This window comes from Pan troglodytes, chromosome 14 (genome assembly GCF_028858775.2).
Source record: "Pan troglodytes isolate AG18354 chromosome 14, NHGRI_mPanTro3-v2.0_pri, whole genome shotgun sequence".
In the NCBI taxonomy this organism is placed as follows: Eukaryota; Metazoa; Chordata; class Mammalia; order Primates; family Hominidae; genus Pan; species Pan troglodytes.
In genome coordinates, this window is record NC_072412.2 from 75,376,867 (window position 1) to 75,402,286 (window position 25,420).

The 25,420-nt window shown below is 33.8% G+C and overlaps 1 protein-coding gene across 1 annotated transcript in view; it reads right to left on the reverse strand.

Annotated features, from left to right (window-relative positions):
* KLHL1 (kelch like family member 1) overlaps positions 1-25,420 on the reverse strand; it is a 426,381-nt gene that overhangs the window by 5,273 nt on the left and 395,688 nt on the right. The window contains exons 9-10 of the mRNA XM_016925362.4: positions 13,464-13,676; positions 1,734-1,905 (exon numbers count right to left, since the gene is read on the reverse strand). Of these exons, the coding sequence (XP_016780851.2) occupies positions 1,734-1,905; positions 13,464-13,676 (385 nt within the window). The remainder of the gene's footprint in view (positions 1-1,733; positions 1,906-13,463; positions 13,677-25,420) is intronic.

A 25,420-nucleotide genomic window follows, 5' to 3' on the forward strand; every position in this document is an offset into this window, starting at 1 on the left:
TTTATTATAAATATGTATTCAGATATTATATTACATCGTTTATATAAACATAAACTTCCTTTATTTAATGTTCTTTTAAGTGGAACATTTAAAATACACACCATTTAACTAGTACATTTCCTTAGCAAGTCAACAATCATTAATTAATGCATGCAGGGTTTGCTTTGGAAACACTAGGGACTCAGAAAGGTACAGTCAAAATATATCCTTCGAAATTTTAGTGCAATAATGTGAAAAGCAATCATTACTTGCTTTTTTTTTTTTTTTTACATACAGTGCTCTCTGAATAAGAAATGCTTCTTCTCTAGCAATTAAAATGTAGAAAATAACAAGACTTAGATCTCTTGATATTTCCCCTTCTTTTCTCTACTCCTTCTTTTTACTTACTTGGCTAAATGTACCTATTTTTGTTGAAGTCAAGAGTTTTCCTTTAGAGGAGAAGGAATTCATAATGCAGGTACCTTAGTCTAGCCATTAGGAATTTGGTTTTGTACTCCGAAGTTAGTCTGACTAAAAAAATATTGTTGCTGAATGCATACCATCAAAACTTGCAAAATCAAGGAAATCATGTTTCATTAAAAGTAAATATATTTAAAACAAATGTACTTTAATCAGGTGTTCAAGTTCTTTAGATAAATTGTAGTCAATTTCTTTGACCAAAATCAGATCCTTCCACCCACTGAGGCAATATGAGGAGATGTGGTTATTATTCTGCTTCAATTAAACAAAGCTTTAGAGCTGCACTGCACTCCTAGATGGAAACTATTTATTTGAACAGTATCTTACTTTTAGATTTCTGGTAAAAGCGAGAAATAATAGAAATATTGAGAGATTTGGAGAAGAATGAAAGTAAAGAGAAATCTAATATGTAAGGACACAAGTCAGAATGCATGGATTCCCTCCATCATAAGCAAGGCCACAGTAGCTATGCAGCTAAGATGTTTTTCACTGTAATTAGTTTGCCCTGGCCTCATCTTCCCATCACACTCACACACACCAACACACATCCTCTAGTTATGTGATTACAATGGGAGCTGCTTCATTCTAGCATGATCCTGAGTCTCTAACTACAGTGTGTGTGTAAGGCATAATGCCTCACCTAAGATAAACCAGTCATGTTACTCCAACTTCCTGGACAAAATGATTGACAAGGAGTGAGCACTCACTACATGACAGGTTATGCAAAGCCCTTTCCTGTTTATTCTTTTAATTGAACTGGGATTTTTAAAAGGTTATTTTCTGTTTATGACTGTGGGGATTACTACTTGGACTTTCCAGCAGCACCACCAGGTGAAAAATTCTCTCTGCAACAGATAAAAATGGACCTAATAAGCAGTAATAAAAATGAATGCCAGGAAGGTTGATTTCTGCAGCCTTTATATTGTTTCTAAAACCAAATATTATAACTTAGGGTTTTGTGAACCAATATATTACACTTTTATTTTTTGCTTCAGGTAACTCAAATTCAGATTCTGTTTCTTGTTGTGGAAAATGGAAATCTTATTAAGCATGTATGTTACTTTTTAATATATATTTTATAGGTATTGTAGCAATAAAAGTCCAAAAGAATGTATAATTTAATGGACTTTTTACAAATCACAATATTGGACAAAAACGATCACTTTTGTTTTAGGGTAATTTGACTAGATTACTGTTTGTATACCCCTCCTCCACAGAAAGTAAATGAAATAAATTCTTATCCTTGAAGTGAATTATGCTGATGACAATCTTACCTGTGTCCACTCATTAGTTTGCGGGTCATAGGATTCCATAGTGTTGAGGTATGTCTGTCCATCATAGCCACCAACAGCATATAATCTGTCACCAAGGAGACAGACCCCAACAGCATCTCTGGGCATACTCAAAGGAGCCACCATGGTCCAAGTGTCTGTTTTGGGATCATATCTAAAATTCAATGACAATAGTACATAACATATTCTAATCACATTCAACTTCTACTATAAAAATTTTACTTTTTACAAAGCCTGTCATGAAAAAGGAAACTACCTTTTTTTTTCTCTAAAGGCTCAATCATTTGAGCAGGTATTCTAGAATGAACATCCATTATGTCTAGCTTTCTAAACTTTAAGGTATTTTAAAAATGTATCCAGACTCATAGATGAATGCAGATTGATTCAACAAAAATAATGTCATGATGTCTTTCTACAAAAAAGTGTCAGATATATAAATAACTATTATCCACAGTAGAATTAGGGTATTTAAAACAGATATATGCAGACTCCTATGGTAATGAAGCAGAAGAAATTGTTAAAAATCTGGGAGCATTGTGGAATACTCGATAGATGAAGTTTCCTTCAAACCAGTTCTGAAAGTCTAGCCTAAATTTGCTAAGAAAAAAAAAGGAAAGATTTGTGCAAAAATAACTGTAGTGTTTTGTTGTTGTTGTTGTTTTGTTTTGTTTTTTGTTTTAATGCATGGTCCGCTTTGAGGAAACAGTTAAGTAGTGTGACTAAGTTCAAGAAAGACTGAGGAAATTGTGTGCCTCAAGATGTAAGTTTTGATTAGCTTATGGGATGTTTGATTCCCTGGGTAAGAAGGTACTTTCAGTTTATTCAATAGAAAAATAGCCTTTGAAACTTGGGGAAATAATTATAACATGAACACAACTGGGTTTAGTGACATTGCTCAGGATTCACAGTGAGGGAGAGACTAATAATTCAAGAGATCGAAGTCAGAAGACTGAACTTATTGTTATTAAATTTAAACAAAAAATTTATTTTCAAGAAAATTTGATAACCATATACTACATACAGATATTTTATATTTTGAGTAGCCAAACCCTGAAGACTCCTTTAATGAATGTACTCTGAATGAATGAAGAAACCGTACCTTTGCCTTTGGCCCACAATTGCAGGTTCAGATACAAAAACAAAAAGGGTGGTAAGAACCCAGAAGAATGAATATAAAATAAAACTGTGAGAAAGGATTTTCTGACAAACACAGCAAGTAAATTCTTAGTTTGTTTTCCTGCTCCACTTTTTTTCACCCATTCAATTTTTAACTCGTAGACTCCTAAAACAAATGAAGAAACAAAAATACCTATACTTTACTGAAAATAAACAAGGTTGTTACAGAAGATCTGGAATTTATATTTCACAGAGAATATTCATATTACCCACAATGTTATGTGAATTTGCACACTGTGGTTGGGGGGGTTGTGCATTGCCAAGATGATGTGTAAAATGAGGCGCTGGTCGAATGCTAGAAAACCAGGATCACCTTGAAACATAGGCTGCCCAGCACATAAAAATTTAATTTTTAGTTGTGTAGTTAATAAACACAAAACATCACAGATAGACGCAGACATACATAGACACACACACCAACACAAGTACACGATCTATGCCATCAAAATCTCCTTTAAAAATATTTAAACCTTTTCCACAAGCATTTTGAAATATGCAAAGATTTTTAAACATCAGAAAATAAAAGATACCACAAGGGAGAAAATAGTTCAATCCAGAATGTGGAATATTTTATAAAGTAACTGACTGAATATTTAATAACCAATAGCAAAAGATAAAGAGTAAATAATTAGGAAGAAGTAACTAAGTTAAATGCGAGTTAGAAATATAACAAAATATAGTGAGTAGCCCTTACTTGGATCCTAATTCAAACAGACCAACTGTTAAAAAATGTTTGAGACATTTTGGAATATCAGTGAGAACCCAAGCATTACCTTTTAATAAGCAATTATTGAAGTTTTTATTAGCAGAATAATAACACTGGAGTTACATTAAAAAATAAAGTGCTTATTATTTTTGTTTGTTTCTGGAATAATTCAATAATGTTTTGGGTTGAAAACATGTTCAGAAATTTCTCTACAAAACTTTAGGGAAAAAAGGAAGGACAGAGGGCAGAAAAATGGATGAAACAATAAAAACAAATTTGTGATAGTTGTTGAAGCAGGGTAATGATTATAGGGGAGTTAATTGTATCAGTTGCTTTTTGTTTGTCAGAAAATTTTTCTAGTATGAATAACTTTAAAGTGAATAATTTATATAGAATACAGTCTGGATTTTGTCACCATCCTGTCACACAAGCAATTTTTCTGAATTCATATTATCCTCATTTAATTATTATTCAGCTTTATAGAATTATGTTAAATATTGTCTGCAAAGCAGACTTTATCATGTTGCAAATATATACTTTTTTATATCATGTTGCAAATATAAGTATATATATGTATATATACTTAATAGGTCATGGGAACTGAGAAAACAGCAAACGTTAGTGTGCTAAGCAATAATAAACTAATTTCCAGAGGTTTAGTTCTTCAAGTAAAACTCAAATGTTGCAGGGGAAACTTTAAGAATACTCATTTGTCCTACATTTTGATACATATTTAAGAAATACTAACCTGCAATCAGAAATATATACATATATATTTTAAATTTTCTAAAAAGTAATTTTACAATTTTAATGCGTTTGTTGGAAAATACAAATCTTTGAATTAGATGTGCCTGTTTTCAGTAGTAGGTAACATATCTGAAATGTGTAATAACTACTTTTTAATTAATATCTGGTAATGGTAATAATATTTAAATTTATATTTTACCAGTAAAACCAAACCAAAACAAAATCTGAGTCACCTGACATAGACACACTCAGATATTTAGGAAGAGAAGAGATCACACAAATTTAAAATCTCCCAGTAGCCATTGTTCTTGTTCTCAAAATGATGACTTTAAATTGATTTTTCTATATTCAGGAACTCAGGGATTCACCTCTCAGCCTGGGACATACAAAGTTATTATCCCCAAAATGAAATAAGCAATCTACAGATGTATAAGCATTGTCCAAACATTCACTAATAGTGAACTCTGTCATTTTCAGGTTATGTTTCTGAAAAACTTGAATTCTAAGCAGCCATTTTTTGCCTCTAGTTGCCAGTTTTGTTTGTTTGTTTTTTTAATAAGGTGATGGGTGTGGGGTCTTACTGTATTTAGGCTGTCTGCCTTTCCTGCATCTTACCTTGGCCTTCCCGGTCAGAGTGTGAGCTCCATATCACAGACTCTATTAAGGTTTATAGCCCTCAGGCAAAAGAAGTGCCAGTATATAGTGGTTAAAATTAGCTACAAAATGAAAACTTGTTAAGGGCATATGATAGTCACAGAATAAAAGTTAATTTCTCTTTGTAAAACCAAATTGAATTTTTTAAGAAACCATTAATTTTTCAAGCATTAGTGTCATTTTCATACTTTAAGGATAATAATTGGCCTTAACATTTTTGAGGAAAATTGTTTTAAATATAAAATCATTACTTTGTTAACAAATAGAATTGAGAATGTTTCTTTTCCCAAGTTTGTACAGGAGATATTTAGATAGAGAGCAATTAAACAATAAAGAAGTGATTTATAGTCCAGTAGGTTTGCCTGTAAAACGAACAAACAAAATCAAATTTAAAACCAAAGAAACAAAAAAAGAAATAAATGAAGGTCCATGCTGTGAGAATGGATAGCCTGCTTCAAAAGAATGGCACATAGATTTCAAGTACATTAATCACAAAATCTATATATTAATTAATTTTAAGAAATTAGATGTGAATTGAGCAATCGAGAGTGACAATAGTGTTGGCTAAAAATAAATACTTTTATTTTTTCCTGTAAAGAAAACCAACATTTACCAGGTTTCATGACATTATCAAAAGAAATGTTCCTAGACTTTAAAAACTATTTATATTCTGAAAATATAAAACAATTAATTTCAATACAAATTATTTGTTTATAACTGCATAACGGTAATAATGTTCCTAATAAACATTTTCATTCAGATGTTTTTGTATGTATGCATTTCTGAAGGATATTAGCAATGGGATTTCTGGGTCAAAGAGAGTGTATACTTTGAAATGTGGTAAATGTTGACAATTGGTATTACAAAGAGGCTGTGTTAATTTACACTCCACTCCTACCATCAGTGTAATGAGCATGTCAGTTGTTCTACATTCTCTCCAACATGCAGTATTATGTGCTTTTTCATTTTAGACTTTCTGGTGGGTAGGTGATGGTATAATATTGTAATTTTAATTTGCATTTCCCTGACGACTAATGCCATCCAATCATTTTTTTTTTCCCAGTAGTCATTGCCTATTTGGATATCACCTCTTGAAGAGTTCTTGTTCAAATCTTCTGCCTAGTTTTTCTGTTCTTTTAAAAATGGTATCTAGAATTTGCCTATATATTGGAAACAATGCTTTTGTTGGTATATGTATTGCAAATAGTTTCCCCACTCTCCAACAAATTTTACCCTCTAAATGTTATCTTCTGAAGACATTTTACTGTCATATTTTCTTTATAGATGATCCTATGTAGGTCCAGGTTAAGAAGTCTTTCACACCTCATTTTTTTTTTTTGAAGGTGATCTCCTGTGTTGTATTCTAACAGCTTTATTGTTTTATGGGTAATATTTAAATCTAAAATCCAGCGTGAGTTGATATTTAATGTGATATGCAATAGAGGGTAAGACTACAATTTTCCACATGAGATATCCAAATCACCCAGCCACATTTGTCATACTGGCGGCCTTTCCTCACTCCTCTTTGGTTTCTCCTTTGCCATAATCAAGATTCTTTATATGTGTGATTTTGTTTCTGAACACAAATCTATTCCATTTGTCTATTTATTTATAGTGTATTGGTACTACAATGTCTAGTTAAAATAATTTAATAATAAGCCTTTATATATAGTTTTTCAAGGTTGTCTTGGAACTTAGGACCCTTTTCACTTTTATTTAAATTTTAGGATCATATTTCCAATATATACACAACCACAATCAAACTACATGAAACAATTTTAATTTAAAAAAGACTGCATTAAATTTATAAATTTTGTTTTTGTTTTTTGGGTTTTGTTTGCTTGTTTGTTTTTGAGAGAAGGCCTCAGTCTGTCACCCAGACAGTGGTGCAATCTCGGCTCACCACGACCTCTAGAGATCAAGAGATCTTGAGCACCACAATCTCTGGTGCTCAAGCAAACCTTCCACCTTAACCTCCAGAGTAGCTGGGACTACAGGCACGTGCCACCATGCCTAGCTAATTTTTTATTTTTATTATTATTGTTTTCAAATTTTAGTGAGATGAGATCTCACTATGTCACCCAGTCTGGTCACAAATTCCTGGGCTCAAGTGATCCACATGACTTGGCTTCCCAAAGAGCTGGAATTAAAGGCATAACCCATCATGCCCAGCCCAATTAATTTTTTTGTATTGACTGAGTATATAGCAATCTTATTAATTCAATCTAACAGTTTCTAGTTTGATTCATATGAAATTATTTGATATTTATCACATAATCTTGAATACTGGCATTGTTATTTATTCCTTTCCAATTGTTGGCAATTTGCTTTCTTTTTATGCCTAACACTGGCTAGCTGTTCTGTTAACATGTCTAATAAAAATGGTATTAGCCGTCATTTTTTTCTTCTCATTCTAATGAAAATCACAAAACATTTCAATATTTGACTATGAATATTTTGTAGATTCTCATTATCGAATTAACAACATTAGTTTATTTTTCAAGTTTGGTGAGCATTTTTTATAATGACTAGATATTGACTTTTATCATTTTTTCACTTATTCAGATATTCATTTAATTGTCATTGTATTAAGTTACATTTATTACTCTTTTCAATATTAAACCAAATGTGCCTTTATGTGATAAACTCACATTGGATTTATATACATGCTTTATCAAACTGATTCTGTCCTAAGAGAATTCTAAGAATTAAAGTTTTAGGGTAGATCCTAATAATTTGAAATGAAAATAGTTTTTTTTTCATATTTTAGTTTATGACATATAACTTTCTAAAAAACATATAAATAATGGTAGTGGTATAATGGTTACCGTTAGAGACAATATTTGTTGGTACACATGGTATTTCTACCAAATTTTACGATATTCTGGGTCATAGAGTAAACCTCAAATGATTACAAAACCTTGAAATAGTTTTGAGTTCACTGTTAATTTTAACCCCAAGACAGAGGAGAAAGCAGTCAGCACAATGTTAGAAAAAAATCTCCTCAATATATTCAGGGTGTTTCAGGCTCTTATGCTGATGACGTGCTTAATGGCTATTTTAAATGTGTAGTCTTTTTTGATATACTTATTGATATTCTCCCAACTTTTTAAATCCCCTCCTTAAAAATATAATGGGCATAGAATGATCCAGAAAGGAAGATGGAAAAAATAAATTTCTGCTTCCCTTCTCAATATCTGTTGTTCATTTTCAATGCAAAAAAATTTTAAAGTTAATTTGATTTCAACTTCTGTATAATGATGAATGAAAAGTTCTATTTTGACTTACGTCACATTTTATTACATCAATTTTTCAAGGTTGAGGAGAGGAGAAATGAGTTGTTGACAGAACAAAAAGAAAACAAGAAAAAGCTGAACAGCTCTTTGACTCCTTTCAGATGCAGTTGTCACAATAAACCTTTAAAAATTATTTTAACTACTGTCAGTCAGCAGAACATGGATTATACCCAGGAAATCTGAATGCCAGTTTAAACAAACTTTAAAAATTGGATACGCTTAACAGTTCAAAACTAAAGAACAATAGATTATTTATATAATCACTTCCTCTACTAATATGACAGAAAACCATAATTAGCACTATAAATCCAAATTATTTTTATTTTATTTAATTTATTTATTTATATATTTTTTGAGACAGGGTCTCACTCTGTTGCCCAGGCTGGAGTGCAGTGGCAAATGATGGCTCACTGCAGCCTCAACCTCCCCAGGCTCAAGTGATCCTCCCACCTCAGCCTCCCAAGTAGCTGAGGCCCCAGGCATGTGCCACCACACCTCACTAATTTTTGTATTTCTAGTACAGATGGGATTTTGCTCTGTTGTCCAGGCTGGTCTCAAACCCCTGAGCTCAAGCAATCCACTGTTCTCAGCCTCCAAAGGTGCCAGTATTACAGGTGTGAGCCACTGCACCCGGCCGATATCCTTCTATCTATATAGAATAATGCTTGTTTCATTTATTCGTGCATATTTGTATTTCCACAGAATCCTTCTTCCTCTAAACATGCAGATAAATTTTCATGATGCCAGAAGAATTCTGGGCAGCATATCTAAGGACAGCAGGTTATTCTGTCACCTCCTTTCTCTGTCGCTCCTCATAAGCCATTGAGGGAAACAGCAAATCACATAACTAAATTGGTATAGCTATTGTATCAGCTACAATTGCTGCATCTACTTATAAAGCATGGCTCCTAAATACTTAGGTTAGCATAGAATCCTTGATATGGTTAGGCTTTGTGTCCCCACCCAAATTTCATTTTGAATCGTAATCCCCAGGTGCTGAGGGAGAAACTTGGTGGGGGGTGATTGGATAATGGGGGTGGTTTTCCCCACGCTATTCTTGTGACAGTGAGTGAGTTTCCATGAGATCTGGTGGTTTTATAACTGTTTGGCAAGTTCCTCCTTTGTGCACTGTCTCTCTTGCCTGCTGCCATATAAGACATGCCCGCTTCCCCTTCTCCCATGATTGAGGCCTCATCAGCCATGTGGAGCTATGAGTCAATTATACCTCTTTTCTTTATAAATTACCCAGTCTAAGGCAGTTTTATTATTATTATTTTTTTTTTGAGACGGAATCTCGCTCTGTCGCCCAGGCTGGAGTGCAGTGGCACGATCTCGGCTCAGTCTAAGGCAGTTATTTATAGCAATGTGAAAATGGACTAATATAATCCTCATATTAACATGGTCTATCCAAAATTTGAGCATAATTGCTAGCCAATAGCAAACATTATAAATGCACAGTAACAGAAAAACAATGACAACAACAAACTAGCTAGTTCTTTCACGCTGAACTCATGCAGCTGACTCCAGCAATAATATATCGAATGAGAAAAGGTTTGGGGGAGGAAGGGGAAGGGGGAAAGGGAGAAGAAGCACATCACAATAATATATCAAAATTATTTTGATACTCATTTGTTAATAGTGTTTAGATAAGATATAAGGATATACTTTTCAATTAGTATTTGAACAATTGCTTACCTCTTGAGGCCCCATCTATCTCAAAAATTTTCTGCTTAAAGTATATGGAAATAATACTCCGCCAAGATGAGGCAAATGCAAATTTGGATTTGCAATACCAAACAAATTTCTACCAAATTTTATGATATTCTGGGTCATAAAGTAAACCTCAAATGATTACATTTGCCTTTCCACGAATCCATCTCAACATCCACCCATCCTTCCGCTCTTATCAATCTATCTATCCATTTATCTTCTATGATTTCTCTATCAATTCATTTGTCAGTATAACAACCTATTTACAGTTTATCTCAAGAAAGTTTTCCTTGTGGAAATATTGAGGTTCATTTTTCTTAGTGTCTGACTGATTCAATACATTCTTGTTATATGCCTATTCTGTGCCAGAAATTGTACCAAGCACAAGAATATAGAGATGGGTGGAAAGCTATCTTGGGCAGTATCAGCACATGGCACCTAGTTTAGTAAAAAAAAAAAAAAAAATGATGTAAAAAGAATCTTAATTATAATGTTAATAATCAGTACAAAGAAATAAAACTCAATTTTTCTTTCTGGTCAAATTTGCAATATGAAATGATCCCTCTGGCAACTATAAGAAGAATGAATTAGAAGATGCAGAAGTGGGTATTACAAAGTCTGGTATAGAAGGTTCCTATTATCTTGACACCCTTCTTTCACCAGCCCTCATTACCGGGATGCAGATGTGAGGGTAAAGGTGGTTCTGATCTATTTTTACTCAGCAGTGGGACTGATGCCTTTGAGCATATTTTCTGATCTGTTGCCTAGATTCCAATTTTGTTTGGTATCTTAAAGATTTACTTATTTATTTGTCTCTTTCTTCTAATACTGTAAGCTCTGTATAGCATAGTGCCAAATACATGAAAAACAATAGTTGCTGACTAAATAGGTAAATGAATGAATATTCTTTGCCTAATAGATGACATCTTCTGGACCTAACTTCTCCTGAAACTCAAGGCACATTTTGGACACTGATTTTGTCCACCAAGATGCTCTTACTAGGGTGAGGCTCAGTCACAAAATTAGTTTTCATCTGTTCCATAAACTATGCTAAAGTCCTCATTCTCATTCAGTCCCTGCCTTCTACCTTCTCTGATTTGAGGTGCCATTGTTATTTGTGCTTAAGACAGCCAGAGTGCAAACAATTTTTGATAAACATTATATAACTGTACTTAACATCACCATTATATAATAGTTTACATTTCTATAGGAAATCATTGTGATATAATAAAATGTGATCTATCCAACTCTCTACAAAACATAGCATTGCACACTATTCTTGCTATTTCTAATGATGTTTGCCTATGATTATATACAAAACATTTTTACATTCTATGTGCAAAATGGTTCCAAAGAGGCACAGTTGCATATCTTGATTTATTGAGGAGTTACACATGAAATCATCAATATAGAAAATATGTTATAAAAAGTGCAAAAGTACTATTAATCTGATGGGTAGTATGAGCTAGGATAAGAATCATGATAATGCTCTGTGCTCCTGCATTACTTAAGCTGCTCATATCCACTGCACTCCTATAACTCAAAATAGCCATGCTTTATTTAAATGTAATTTTCCAACATAAATGTATTCCTAGACTGAATTATTTATGCCTCTGTTCACAAACAACATTTCAATACATTATAAAGTCGAGTTGGATGAGAATATTTGGATGAAATATCATTTCATTAGCAGCATTTATATAAGATATTCAAGGTAAAAGTAGGAGGCTCATCATATTCATCTCTTCTCTTCATTTACTCAAGAATTTAGCAGAGAAAATGTAAATGAGTCAGTTGTCAGTCTATTAGCAGCATTTTTAAAATAAATGATTGCACATTTGTGAGTATAAAAGTATAAACCTATTTATTAGGACTCTGGCCACTGTCTTCATTGTGACACCTGTAGTTCCTGATTTCCGTGGACTAGAAAATCTTAAAGTGAAAATGCAGCGAACTTAATGCCTTTCTCCATGTGTATACAGCCATAAAGCTACAGTCCATTTCACAGAGTAGCAATATTGGTAAACATTGTTTCTGTGTTTTATCCAATTTGAACACAGCCTGCTTACCAAAAACCATCTCTTGCCAAGGGACTTATCCTCAGTAAAAATAATTACTCATCCTTAGAAAAAAATTTCATAAATGGAAAAGAATATCCTTTTTCTACCATCTATACCACTTACAGGCCTCAATCAGGATACAGACTGTGTTTTCCTAACATAAAAAGGAAAATTTTTCTGCTGTCAGTGCTATCAGCCAAACATCTCGCTTTTCTCCCAGATACAAGTTGGGATACTGCTCTCCCAAAAATCTTTCTGTGGCCATGTTACTGGTTTATCATTGTAGTACAAACAAAAGAGAATTCTATTACTTGCAGTTGAAATCTTTAAAGACCAGTGAAAAATTTACTACTCTCTGGCTTTTTCCTTTTGACATAGAGACCAGCAATGATCAATATTCTAGGTTATTTTTCATTTTGAGTACCAGAGTGGTAATATCATGGATATGTAGCATGAATGAGGAAAAAAAGCATCACGGTATTAAACCACTGAGAGTTTTAAAGTTATTTGTTACAGTAGAGTTACTTATCTTATACCAATTGATAAACCAATTGACCTAAATATTCCCTATCCTCATTTCCCCATGGATCATTATGTATCCTATGTAATAGGAAATATTAAAATATTACCATGATCTTACTAAGGACTCTTCAGTCCTTACTGCATACCATATAATAGTTCTAAGTAACGCACAGCCCAAAGAGAACTCAGCGATACTTGTGCCAGAAGTCTCTGCATTGTATTCCTAGGCCTGAAGCCAAGGTGTCATCCCACTCTAGCTTCTATGCACCTGGTCAATTTTAGAAAGAGTTATAAGAGAACCTATGTTTCCTTCATACACCAGGATTATTAAAAATATAGCTCCAATCAGTCTGTCTTATGTTAAAAATGGTATGTCATAAAATAAGAACTTAATAGTTCACCTTTGAGAGTTTGAAAGGGTAGTAAAACAAGAACAGAAGAATAGAACACAGAAGCAAAATATCCAATATTTTTAAAAGCGTTAACAAATATTCACTTTCATAAATCACTCAAAACTTCATTTTAATGTGTGTTTTAAAAGTATATCAAGACAAAATTTAAAGATTATTTAAGGACTTGTGAAAAAACATTGTGGGGATTTAAATAAATATTAGTTGAAGGGAGGAAGCAAGGAATAAAAAATAAGAAAATAAAAGAACGTGTGTGTGTGTGTGAGAGAGAGAGAGAGAGAGAGACAGAGAGAGAGAGAAAGGAGTTAAAAATGTATCTCTAGGTGTTGAATTTACCCTTCCTAAATAATGCAATTTTTCCAATCACTGAATCAGGCATCAATGTGATTTGCACTGTCTCTTTCGCTGTAACAGTGTCCTTGGGGTCTTACCTTTCTACATAATCCAGTAGCCGGGAACAGTGATTTGAAGCAGGAGCATCATGACCTCCTACTGCATAAAGAAAACCGTCACATGTGGCCACTCCGACACCCCCTCTCCTCTTACACATGGGAGCACACATGTTCCACTTATTTGTATGAGGATCATAATATTCCATTGAACTCAAACAGGAACTTCCATCACGACCTCCAACTGAATACAACCTAAAAACACAATTGGAAAAATGTGATTTAATATCATAGTCTGGATGACAAAATATAGAAAAGAAAAGGTCCTTTAAAATAAATTTTCACAGTATGAGGCTCAAATGTGTTGGAAATATATTACTTTGCAGGGAGATTTTGTTAAAGATACCCAATAAATGATCATATATACTAGAAATTTCTATTTTTGTATAGAAATTGCAGTATACTAGATGAAATTAAGACAACTATAATTTTAACCTCTATTTCTAGAAACTTGGATAGATTTAAATTGCATACTGCAAAAATAATATTAGTATATTAGTTTAATAAATATTAAGAAATGGCTATTAAAATACAGAATAAAATATAAGACAATGAACATAAACAGGAGAAAGGCATTATCCTACTTGTTGATAAGCAAGTGATTTGGCAGTATGTAACACATGCCTGCACCTTGTGTTCCATCCTCACAGTTTAGAACAATAAATAAATGTAATAAACTAAAAGTATTATCTTAACAACAACTTTCTTACTCAGTGCCTATACTATAGCTAAAAACAAGACTTTACAGGAAAAAAGAATGCAACAATGTTAGTATGATTGAAAATTGCTGAAGTTTACTTGATACACTCATCTTGCTATAATTATTTTATTAATGAGAAGTATGATAGAACCCCCCCAAAATAAGTTATGCATCATAAATGGTACTAACATGATTTGAATACATTGTCTAATCCTAATAAAATAGTCCTTCCCCATTTAATCATAGTCATGATTTTATCACAGTAAGGCACAGCATTGCATTTATTTACTTATCCATTTGCTCACTACATATTTTTGAATGTTTAGGGTGTGTCACATATTGTTAAAACTTTTATTGATATGTCCATGAACAAAATAGGAAAAACAAATCCATGCACTCAATTCTACTGAAGCAGGGATAGACAGAATATACAAAGTAAACATAAATATCATTTACTACTGGGGAAGGTTCAAAGTGCAAGGGACATAGAATCCAGAAGCAGGATCAGTAACGCAACTGGTGAGGGTAGAGATTGTGGATACAATTTAAATAAGTAACCAGAAAAGGTCTCACTGAAACCTTTTGCAAAAAAACTTGGAAGAGAGTGGTAGTGATTGGAGGTGAGTTCAGGATTATCTGGGGAAGGAAGATTTGAGGATGACTAAATAGTGAGTGAAAAGTTTCAGAAGCAGGAAGGAAGTCAGTGTGGCTGGGGCAGAGGCTGAGGTGAGAATGGTGGTTCAAGGTGAATGGCAGCTTACAAGGTGCATGTAGACTCTTCTCCTGAGTACAACAGGAAGCCATAGTGGTTTTTGAATAGAGGGAGAATATGATTTGTTTGTGTTTTAATGAGATTAGATGTGTGAAAGGAAAATAAATCCTGGGACTCCCAAATCACTAAAGCCAAAGGGAAGTCAAGCTGGGAACTCCTTAGGGCAAACCTGCCTCCCATTCTATTCCTAGAAAAGATAGCTACTAAGATATATATCAAAAAAAAAAAAAAAAAAAAAAGCTATGTACCTCCCTTACAAGGAATTTCCTTGTGGACAAAGGACAGCAGACAGAACTCAAAGTCATCCCTCTGCTCATAGAGATAAGTGAATATCTGAGTGCCTCCTTTGGAAAAGCTAGTCAGAAACTCAAAAGAATGGAACCACTTGTCTCTTAACCTGCCTATGACCTGGAAGCCCCCTCCCCATTTCGATTTGTTCTACCTTTCCGGAAGGAACCAATGTATATCTTACACATATTGATTGATGTCTCGTATCTCCCTAAAATGTATAAAATCAAGCTGTGCCCCAACCACCTTTGGCACACATTGTCAGGTCTCCCGAGGCTGTGTAATGGTCATGAGCCCTTAACTTTGGTAAAATAAACTTCTTAAATTGACTGAGACCTGTCTCAGATATTTTGGGTTCACAGATGAAGTTATTTCTTTACTATGGACAATATATCCAATATAATATATTTATAAGTAGACTTAAATCTATAATATTCAATTTCTAAATAAATGCATAGGAAGACAGTATTACTTAGCATAAAATCAATCAGGATGTAGATTTACAAATTCATGCTCTAATACCATATAATAACTCTAAAATGTGATATGTAAAATTATTTTAAATCCTGGGAATGTTTTTCTAAAGCTGTTTATGTTTCTCATAATGGCTGCCATAGTAAAATATATCTGATTGCCCAAGTGTTCCCTTTATGCGTGTAATACCTCTTTGCTTGATTACTCACAAGTAGTCTGCTAACTCTCAATCTTGTGGTATGCTAAAATTAACCAATAGGAACATTTTAAAAAACAAGTATTGAACAATTTAGCTTGCAAAAACACCCAGAAGTGAAATAATCATTCACTTACAAGTTTTTAATCATTCTAAACACCTTATGAAATCTGAACCTCACTTACTTCTGTTTCATTTAAATTGATGATTTAACTCAAAAGAAGTATGGAATAACCCTAAGATATTAAAATGTAACTAAATGTATTTTGCAGGGACTTTACTTATGGGCATCTTTCTGTGAGACACCTAGCACAGCTCTCGTACATAGTTTATAAATAAACATGATATGAACTTCTTACTCTCTATTGTTTTAAAGGAAATGTTTACTTCAAGCTGCTCTATTTATTCATAAACATTACTCTGATAAATTATACTATTGAGTTATTTGAACCAAATATTGTTGATAATTAATAATAAAATAGTTCTAGGCAATAATAGATCACACATTTTCTGTTTCTGAAATTATTTCAAAAATTATATATAAATATATACCTAAATTTACATTAAAAAGCAATGATGACATACAACCTACCAAGACTAAATCATGAAGAAATATGAAATCTGAACAGACCTATATCTATCTAATCTAGTATCAAACTACATATAGGTCTGTTCAGATTTTGGATATTGAATCAGTAATCAAACTTCCCAACAAAGAAAATTCCAGGAGCAAACAGATATATGAATAAATTCTCAACAGCACTAACCATCAGAGAAATGCAAATCATAACCACAATGAGATATCACCTCACTCCAGTTGCAAAAGCTATTGCCAAAAAAAATCAAAAATAATAAATGCTGATGAGGATGTGAAAAAGGAGAAACTCATACATTGTTTATGGCAATGTAAATTAGTAAAACCATTACGAAAACCATTACGAAAAACAGTTTTTTGAGGGTAGTCCCTCAAAAAATTACAAGTAGATTCACCATATGATCCAGCAATCTCACTACTTGGTATATATTCAAAGGAAATGAAACCAGTTTATAAGAGAAACAGCTGCACTTCCATGTTTATTGCAGCACTATTCACAGTAGCCAAAATACGGAATCAACTAAATGCTCAACAATGGATAAATGGATAATGGAAATGTGCTCCATTTGTTGGAACACAATGGAATACTATTCAGCCATAAAAAGAATAAACTCCTAATATTTTCTATAACATGGATGAGCCTGAAGGACATTATATTAAGCAAAATAAGCCAGGCACAGAAAGACAAATACCACATTATCTCACTCACATGTATACTCTAAAAAGAATGTCTCATAGAATTTGAGAGTAAAACCATGGTTATCAAAGACTGGAGAGAACTAGTGGGGAGGGGTAGATGGAGAGAGGTTGGTCAATGGGTACAATTTTGCAGTTAGGAGAAATAACTTTTGGTACTCTATTGCACATTAGAGTGACTACGACTAAGAATAATGCATTGCATAGTTTGAATAGCTAGAAGAGAGGATTTGAATGTTCTCACAACAAAGTAATGATACATGTTTAAGGTGATTAATATACTAATTACCTAATTTGTTCATTAGACAATATATACAAGTATCAAAACATAGCATTATAACCCATGAATATGTATAATTATTATGTGTCAATAACAAAAAAAGAAAGTAAGCCCAGGACCAGATGACTTTACTGGTACATTCTCACTGTAAACCAAAAATAAAATTCTAAGGCTCCCAATGATATGAATAGACCCCTCCTCTTGGCCAAAGGCACTCTCGAGTTAACCTGAAAATCTCATTCAGTCCATGATAGAAGAGGAGGTTGGACATACCTCATTAAACCCCTCCAGCATTAACATCAACATAGACCTTAAGTCTGATATGAAACATTTACAATCTATTCTCTCTGAATGCTGCTGCTTGGAGATTTCATCTACATGATAAAACCTAGGTCTTCATAACCCCTTATCATAACCCAGACATTCCTTTCGGCTGATAATAACTCTTTCAGCCAGTTGCCAGTCAGAATTTTTTTTTTTTTTTTTTTTTTTTTTTTTTTTTTTGAGACGGAGTCTTGCTTTTTTGCCCAGGCTGGAATGCAGCGGCATGATCTTGGCTCACTACAACCTCTGCCTCCTGGGTTCAAGTGATTCTCCTGCCTCAGCCTCCCAAGTAGCTGGGACTACAGGTGCCCACCACCACGCCTGGATAATTTTTGTATTTTTAGTAAAAACAGGGTTTCACCATATTGGCCAGGCTGGTCCGAACTCCTGATCTTGTGATCCATCTGCCTCGGCCTCCCAAAGTGCTGGGATTACAGGCGTGAGATACCGTGCCTGGCTACGTGTCAGAAAAATTTAAAGCCTATGTATGACTTGGAAGTCCCCAATTTTGCCTTGGAGTAGCCCACCCTTCCAGACTGAACCAATGTAAATCTTGCATGTAATGGTTGATGTATTAGGTCTCCATAAAATGTATAAAGCAAGCTGTACCCCTGACCACCTTGGGCACATGTCGTCAGGACCTCCTGAGGGTGTGTTATGAGTGTGTCCTTAACCTTGGCAATATAGACTTTCTAAATTGACTGACACCTGTCTAAGAAATTGTGGGTTCACATCAGAGACACTTAAAGAAGAATTAATGCTAATTCTTCTCAAATTCTTTCATATATTGAAGACAGAACACTTCTGAACACACTCTGTGAGGTCAGCATTGCCCTAATACCAAAGCCAGACAAAGACACCACCAAAAACAAACAAACAAACAAAAACAAACAAACAAAAACTAGAGGCTAACATCCCTATGAATATACATACAAAAATTATCATCATAATACCTGCAAACTGAATCCAACAGTACATAAACCACGACCAAATAGAATTTATACCTAGGATGCAAGGATAGTTCAACAAAAAAATCTTGATTAAAGCCATACATACACCACATGAATAGAATAAAGGATAAAAATCACATGATCATCTCAATAGATGCAGAGAATGCATTTCACAAAATTCAGCATATTTTCATGATTAAAAACTCAACAAACTCGGATAGGAAGAAATGGCCTAAATAAGAAAATTAATTAAGATGCTATATATTAAACCAAATTTGCCCAGTAAAAAATCTATTATGCAGGAGGAATAAGCGAATTAGTAAATATCATGTTTACATCTGCTCTACTTATTTCCCCCAAGCCTCACCAGCGTGATTTGGAGCAACTCAAGTGAATGCTGCACATGTGGTGGGTTTGTTTCACATCCAAGGGATCTCTGAGTTTTGGAAACTCTAATCCTTTAAAGAGGCTGCCAGAAAACCTGTCCAACCTTTGCCCTGAAGGGAGACATTATCTTTATGATTCTGGTCAAGGAACAATTCTCTACTCTCTGACCAAGAGGAAGTCACTATCTTTATCTTCCAACTCTTTGATTTACAAATATCCTGAAAATATGTTATGAAAAACAGTCACCAGTAATTATTGTTTGGAAAATGTGTAGTAATGCTAAAATCCCATGGACAATTGTCTGTTAACCCTCATGTCTTGATGTCCCAAAGTGGAGTCCCAGTTACCACAACCATGGTTCAAACAGCAGGATGAAGGAAAATTGGGAGAAGGAGCACCATCCCTCCCTTAAAGAGTCTATCTTTTAGGGTGCACAACTCACTTCTCACATCTCATAGGTCAGAACCAGACACATGGTTATACCTAGTTCGTAAGACGCTGGAAAGTCTTGTCTTTATTTTAGATGGCCATATGCCTCATTAAAAATGTGTGTTTATATTGTCATATAAAAAGGAGTGAATGAGTATTGGTGGATAATTAGCCAAACTCATTCATACTCTATCAGGCTTCACAACCTCATTTACCAGCTATGTGTTATAATAGTAGCAAGTGTCAAGAGGATTTTGCAATAGACATCATCATTTATTAGGAAGTAGAAAGAAAAGCAGTCACCAATGTATTGTTGTAGCTTAGTGAAATCTTGTTCACTGTCCTGTAAGGCACATTAACAAGTACCTCCCACAGAAAGGCAGATATGAGAGTAATCTGACAGCAGGATTGACAAGCTTTCTCATGGCATCAGAAGAAAGAGCTAGTGCCATAGCACTGGATCTTTTCTAGCACTATGTAGCATGGTGCGTTCATATTTACTTTATCATAGGTAGCTTTTTATTACATATGCAGGGTTATTTCTACGCATCTCTCAGTCAGCTGAGGTTGTGTCTCCACTAGAAAGTCTTTTCTGATCCCATTTTGTCTTGTTCCCTGAAATTTAGCTTTATTTATAATCTGTATCCTAGGTATAGTTATTTACAATTTTTCATACTTTACCAATAAAGTATATTTCAAGGAAAGTGCACAGAAAGCACTCCTATACCATTATGTAAATACTAGAATGTTTTGCTAACTAGCTTGGGATATTAAATGTAATTTTCACTCAATTTGGTTACCCAGAAAAAGTGTTTAGGCATCCTTTCTGTTGCACAATAAAAGGATTAGAATCCCTCAACTCCAGTGCCTTTGAAGAAACTCTCTAGATCCAGAACTTAGCTTGGTTCTTTGTTTTCTAATTAACGAAGAGCTCTTTCATCAGATGCCATGAGAAAGCTTGTCAATCCTGCTGTCAGATTACTCCTATATCTGCCTTTCCATAGGAAGTATTTTAACATGCTTTACAGGACAGTGAGTGGGATTTCACTAAGCTACAACAATACATTGGTGACTGCTTTTCTTTCTAGTTGCTAAGAAATGATGGTGTCTATTGCAAACTCCTCTTGTCACTTGCTACTATTATAACACACAGCTGGTAAATGAGGTTATGAAGCCTGATAGGGTCTACCTACCTTTATTTATTAAAACATACCCAAATTTATGAAAATAATCTGACAATTGTAAATATGTGAATTAATTTAGATCAATTCATCATGTATCCAAACTTGGCAGAATTCACCAACCCAAAACTGTTAGTTCAACCTTAATCCCTCCGTATTTCCTCTGCTCCAACTCTACGCGTTTTATAATTCTGCAACTTATTTGTTATTGTTTTCTAGTTCCTTTTAGTATAATGTAAGCTCTCTGAGGGCAGAATTTACTTATCTTCTTTGATATATCATCATGACCAGTACATGTTTGTGAAATTTTTTAAAAAATGAATGAAGCACTTGTTTTTAATTCTAGAAAAAATAGTGATTTATCTGTGGAAACTTATCAATGAAAAAGCACCTGTTTAAGTTCCACTGAAGCAAGACTTTGACAAATGGCAGGGAAAATTATTAATTATGTGTCTCGGGAACACAAAAGTAGGGAAGAAAGAAAGATTAATTTTAACTGGGTGGATTCAAAAACGGTTCATAGGAAAGGTACAGATTAAACTATGCTTTGGATGGTAGAAAATATAAATAATCTTATTTTGGTTTTAAGCAAAAGCAGATCTTAATATATTTTAACATTTCTTGACACTATTGTTTTTAAGTACAATAAACTCAGTCCTGTTAATACTGATCTTGCCACACAGATCTTGCACATAGAGAGCTAGACTTGGGTTTGTTTATCAATCTAGAGAGTTTTCAAATGTATTCAAAGACCAAGTGAATATTGAGCATGAAACTAAGTGGACAGTGAATAGTGGACAGTCACAAGTTAATAAGAAAAAGCAATGAAAGGGGAATCTAGGCAGAAACGAGTAAGTGAAAAGGCAAAGGGGTGTGGACAATCTAGGTAGGTTCAGGGAACTGGAATGATTTGGTATGGCTGGGACATCAGGTGGTTGTAAGGCAGGTGTCAAGAAAAGAGAATGGAGAAAGAAAGTGAAGTCTAAGCTATTAAAACCACTGTATTCCAGAATGAAGAACCTGGAAATGACCATGCTCAAATATGGCACCAAAATGAGTTGTTGAAATACATTTTAATTCTGAGGCATAATTTATTAAATAATACGTTTCAACAATTGGCATATATCTTAGCCAGTCAACTATTGTGATGAAATTCTACTAATTGTACAGTTTCCTTGAGCAATTAGAAACAACTCTTCAACCAGAGTGAATATTTATAAAATTGAAATGAAAACACATCACTGCTCTTTTTTTTTTTTTAATCTTTGCAATATTTTTACCTCAGCCAAGTTACTATATGATCTCTTTGGGGCCACTCCCTGCCAAACTTAAATTTTGCATTTTATATTCAAGGACTTGATACAAATTTTCTTTCTTATTGGAATGATTCCCCCCATCACATATCCATTCTGGATATCTAATAAATCAATCAGGTCCCTTAAAAATCATCTCTTTCAGTATGTGAATTAAAATTCTCCTGAGCTGACTAGTAGCCCCAACTGAGATTCAGTAAACAGCAATTTCTTTTTTTTTCCTTTCTTTTTTAATGTGTGAGTCTAAGATTAATTAAAATGTATACAATTTGGGGTGCCACCTTTGAGAAGAAGAATACCAAAATTTGAATAAAAAATAGAAACAGAGTGTTGGAAGGCACTATGCAAGTGATGGACCTTGAGGCTTAAGGCACCGTGCTAGGTATTAGGACATAATAGAAAAACAACCGACAATGAATCCTGCTTTCATGATGCTTTAAGCCATATGTGCTTCAGACTGAACAGAAATTACAACTACCTTGTAAAAATTATTTGTTTGTTTGTTTGTTTGTTTGAGACAGAGTCTCTGTCTCCCAGGCTGGAGTGTACAGTGGCACGATCTCAGCTCACGGCAGCCTCCGCCTCCCGGGTTCCAGAATTACTAACATGAAGCTTTGCACGCCTGTAATTCTAGCACTTTGGGAGGCCAAGGCGGGCAGATCACCTGAGGTCAGGAGTTGGAGACCAACCTGGCCAACATGGTGAAACCCTGTCTCTACTAAAAATGCCAAAAAAAAAAAAAAAAAAAAAAAGCAAAGCGTGGTGACGCATGCCTGTAATCCCAGCTACTTGGGAGGCTGAGGCAGAATAATTGCTTGAACCTGGGAAGCAGAGGTTGTAGTGAGCTGAGATTGTGCCACTACACTCCAGCTTGGGTGACAGAGCGAGACTCCATCTCAAAAAAAAAAAATTATTAACATGAAGATTTGAATGAATGAATGAATGAATCCATTTTGCCATAGTAAATCATGAAAGAAACTCTGTTTTTATACATTTTGCAGATTCTTAAGGGGGTGGTACTACATATTTATTAAAATTCAAGCCTACTTATAAGATGTGTTCAGGCAGAATCAGTATCTGTTTGTGAGCTAAGAAAATTTTTTAAAAATCACAAAAAGACATTTTAGCTAGAATGTAAAGTGTAAAAGAACCAAGCCAAGACAGCTACCAAGAAGAAACAAAAATAACCACTAATGTCTGTCTGTATTGTTTGGGGAATCTGAGGTTATATTTGGCCAAGCACCACACATCGACGTTTATTCACTTTTTTTTTTTGTATTTTCTTTATTCACCAAGTAAGTCTGGCTGTGCTGGCATATTTACCCCTTAGCTTAATCTGTCTTACTAGAAGACTCACTAAATTTGTTATATGAAATTGATGCAATTTTGGTCTTGAATCCGTCAGAACACACTCATTAATTTTAAGCCATAAACCAATTTCTTGGGTTTTTTTTCCACAAGAAATAGTGTCATGAATAACCTAAACTTAAGATAAGTGTTCATTGTTTTTTATTACTCTTAATTGGAAAAAGTGTTGAAAATAATATTTAGGGAAACAACAGCCAGGTTAGAATGACACATTAGTGTTATGTGATAGCAAAACAAGGGGAAAAAAATCACGTCAGCAGAGGTGAGGAAAAAAACAAACAAAAAAAAATGTAAGATGGTGGTGTAAAAACAATTTTCTGCTATGGGTCTGAAGTAAAAGGTCATTTTCTAATGATTATGTTTCTGAGTAACGCAGGAAAAGTACCCAGACATTAATAGCCAGTCATCAAACCACAGAATTTTAAAGCCATTAAATCACACCCAGGGAGAAGAAAAAGATGCCAAGTAAAAGCTCCACTAACTCAATTTAAAGGAAAAAAAAAATCAAGTAAAAATGGAGCTATTCAAAACATTTTCACAGAATAGAATTAAAATTCATATTTAATTAAAATGTAAGCAATTTTGGCAATGTAAGAATTAAAAACTTCAACGAGTATTGATATCACATTCTGATATTTTTTACGAAGAAAGATACTAGAGCAAAACAGGATTTCTTAATATATGATGTATGCTAGCTGACCAAAAAATACAAGTACAGGAAAAGTAATCTGAATAGTGATTTCTATGTATAGTCAATTTAAAAGCGACAGTAGAAGAAACTAGATAGACAATTTAGTCAGAACAGCATGTAAGAAATTGCCACAAGACTCTGCGTTAAATATTTTCTCCATTTATTTCTGATTAAGATTGGAGAATATTTACAACAAAATACATATTTTAAGGTTATTCAAAGTAAAGTCATAAAGAAGGTCACAGAGCTATAATGCAAGCTAATTATCCAAAAAATATGGATAAGTAATGTACTAACACTTTAATATGTGTGTGTGTGTGTGTGTGTTTTCATTACAAAATAATGTAAAAAATGAATAAGATAATGAAAGGACAGGATACTTCTCACCCATATTAGGCAAATTTGCTGTGTTAATGAGATATCCATTTTAAAAACAATACCAGGAATAAATCTATTGCTGTCAATGTAAATGGTAAGAAAAAGTCACTAAATAACCGACTGTTACTTATAAATAGTGATTAGAAAACATAAAAAGGCAAAAAGGATTATGCTTTCCTCTATTATCCTCTATTAGAATTATAAAAATTTCCAAGAGAACATCCATTCCTTTTTTTTTCTGGATACAGGATCTTGCTCTATCACCCAGGCTATAGAGCAGGTGGCATGATCACAGTTCACTAGCCTCAACCTCCTGATTCAAGTAATCCTCTCACCTCAGCCCCTCAGCCTCTCAAGTAGCTTTAACTACAGAAGCATGCCACCATGCCCAGTTATTTTTAAAATTATTTGTAGAGATGGGGTCTTACTACATTGCCCAGGCTGGTCTCAAACTGCTGGACTCAAGCAATCCTCTCGGCCTCCCAAAATGTTGGAATGACAGGGGTGAGCCACTGTGCCTGGACGGAGAACATTCATTCTACTATTATTGTAAGTTTTACTATCCATGAATAGATATACCCACTGGATAGTTTTACTTTTAATATTTAATATTGAAGAATGTTAAATTTTATCATTGACTTCCAAATTAAGTGTTTTTAAAGAAAAATATTGTAATGCTTAAAAAAATCATTTTCAAGAGAAAATGTGAATATAAGTAGAAAAAGTAGTATTAATAAATGTATATATTTACATGTTACACAAATTGGTGTTAATAAAATGTGTGTATTATTAAATATATACATTTTCTATTGAATAAAGTGACAATATTAACACAAATGAAAATAATTTTTCTATGAATGTCATTAAAAGGCACAACGGAATAAAAATTGTATTTGAGAGGAGTGAGAAGCAGAAGG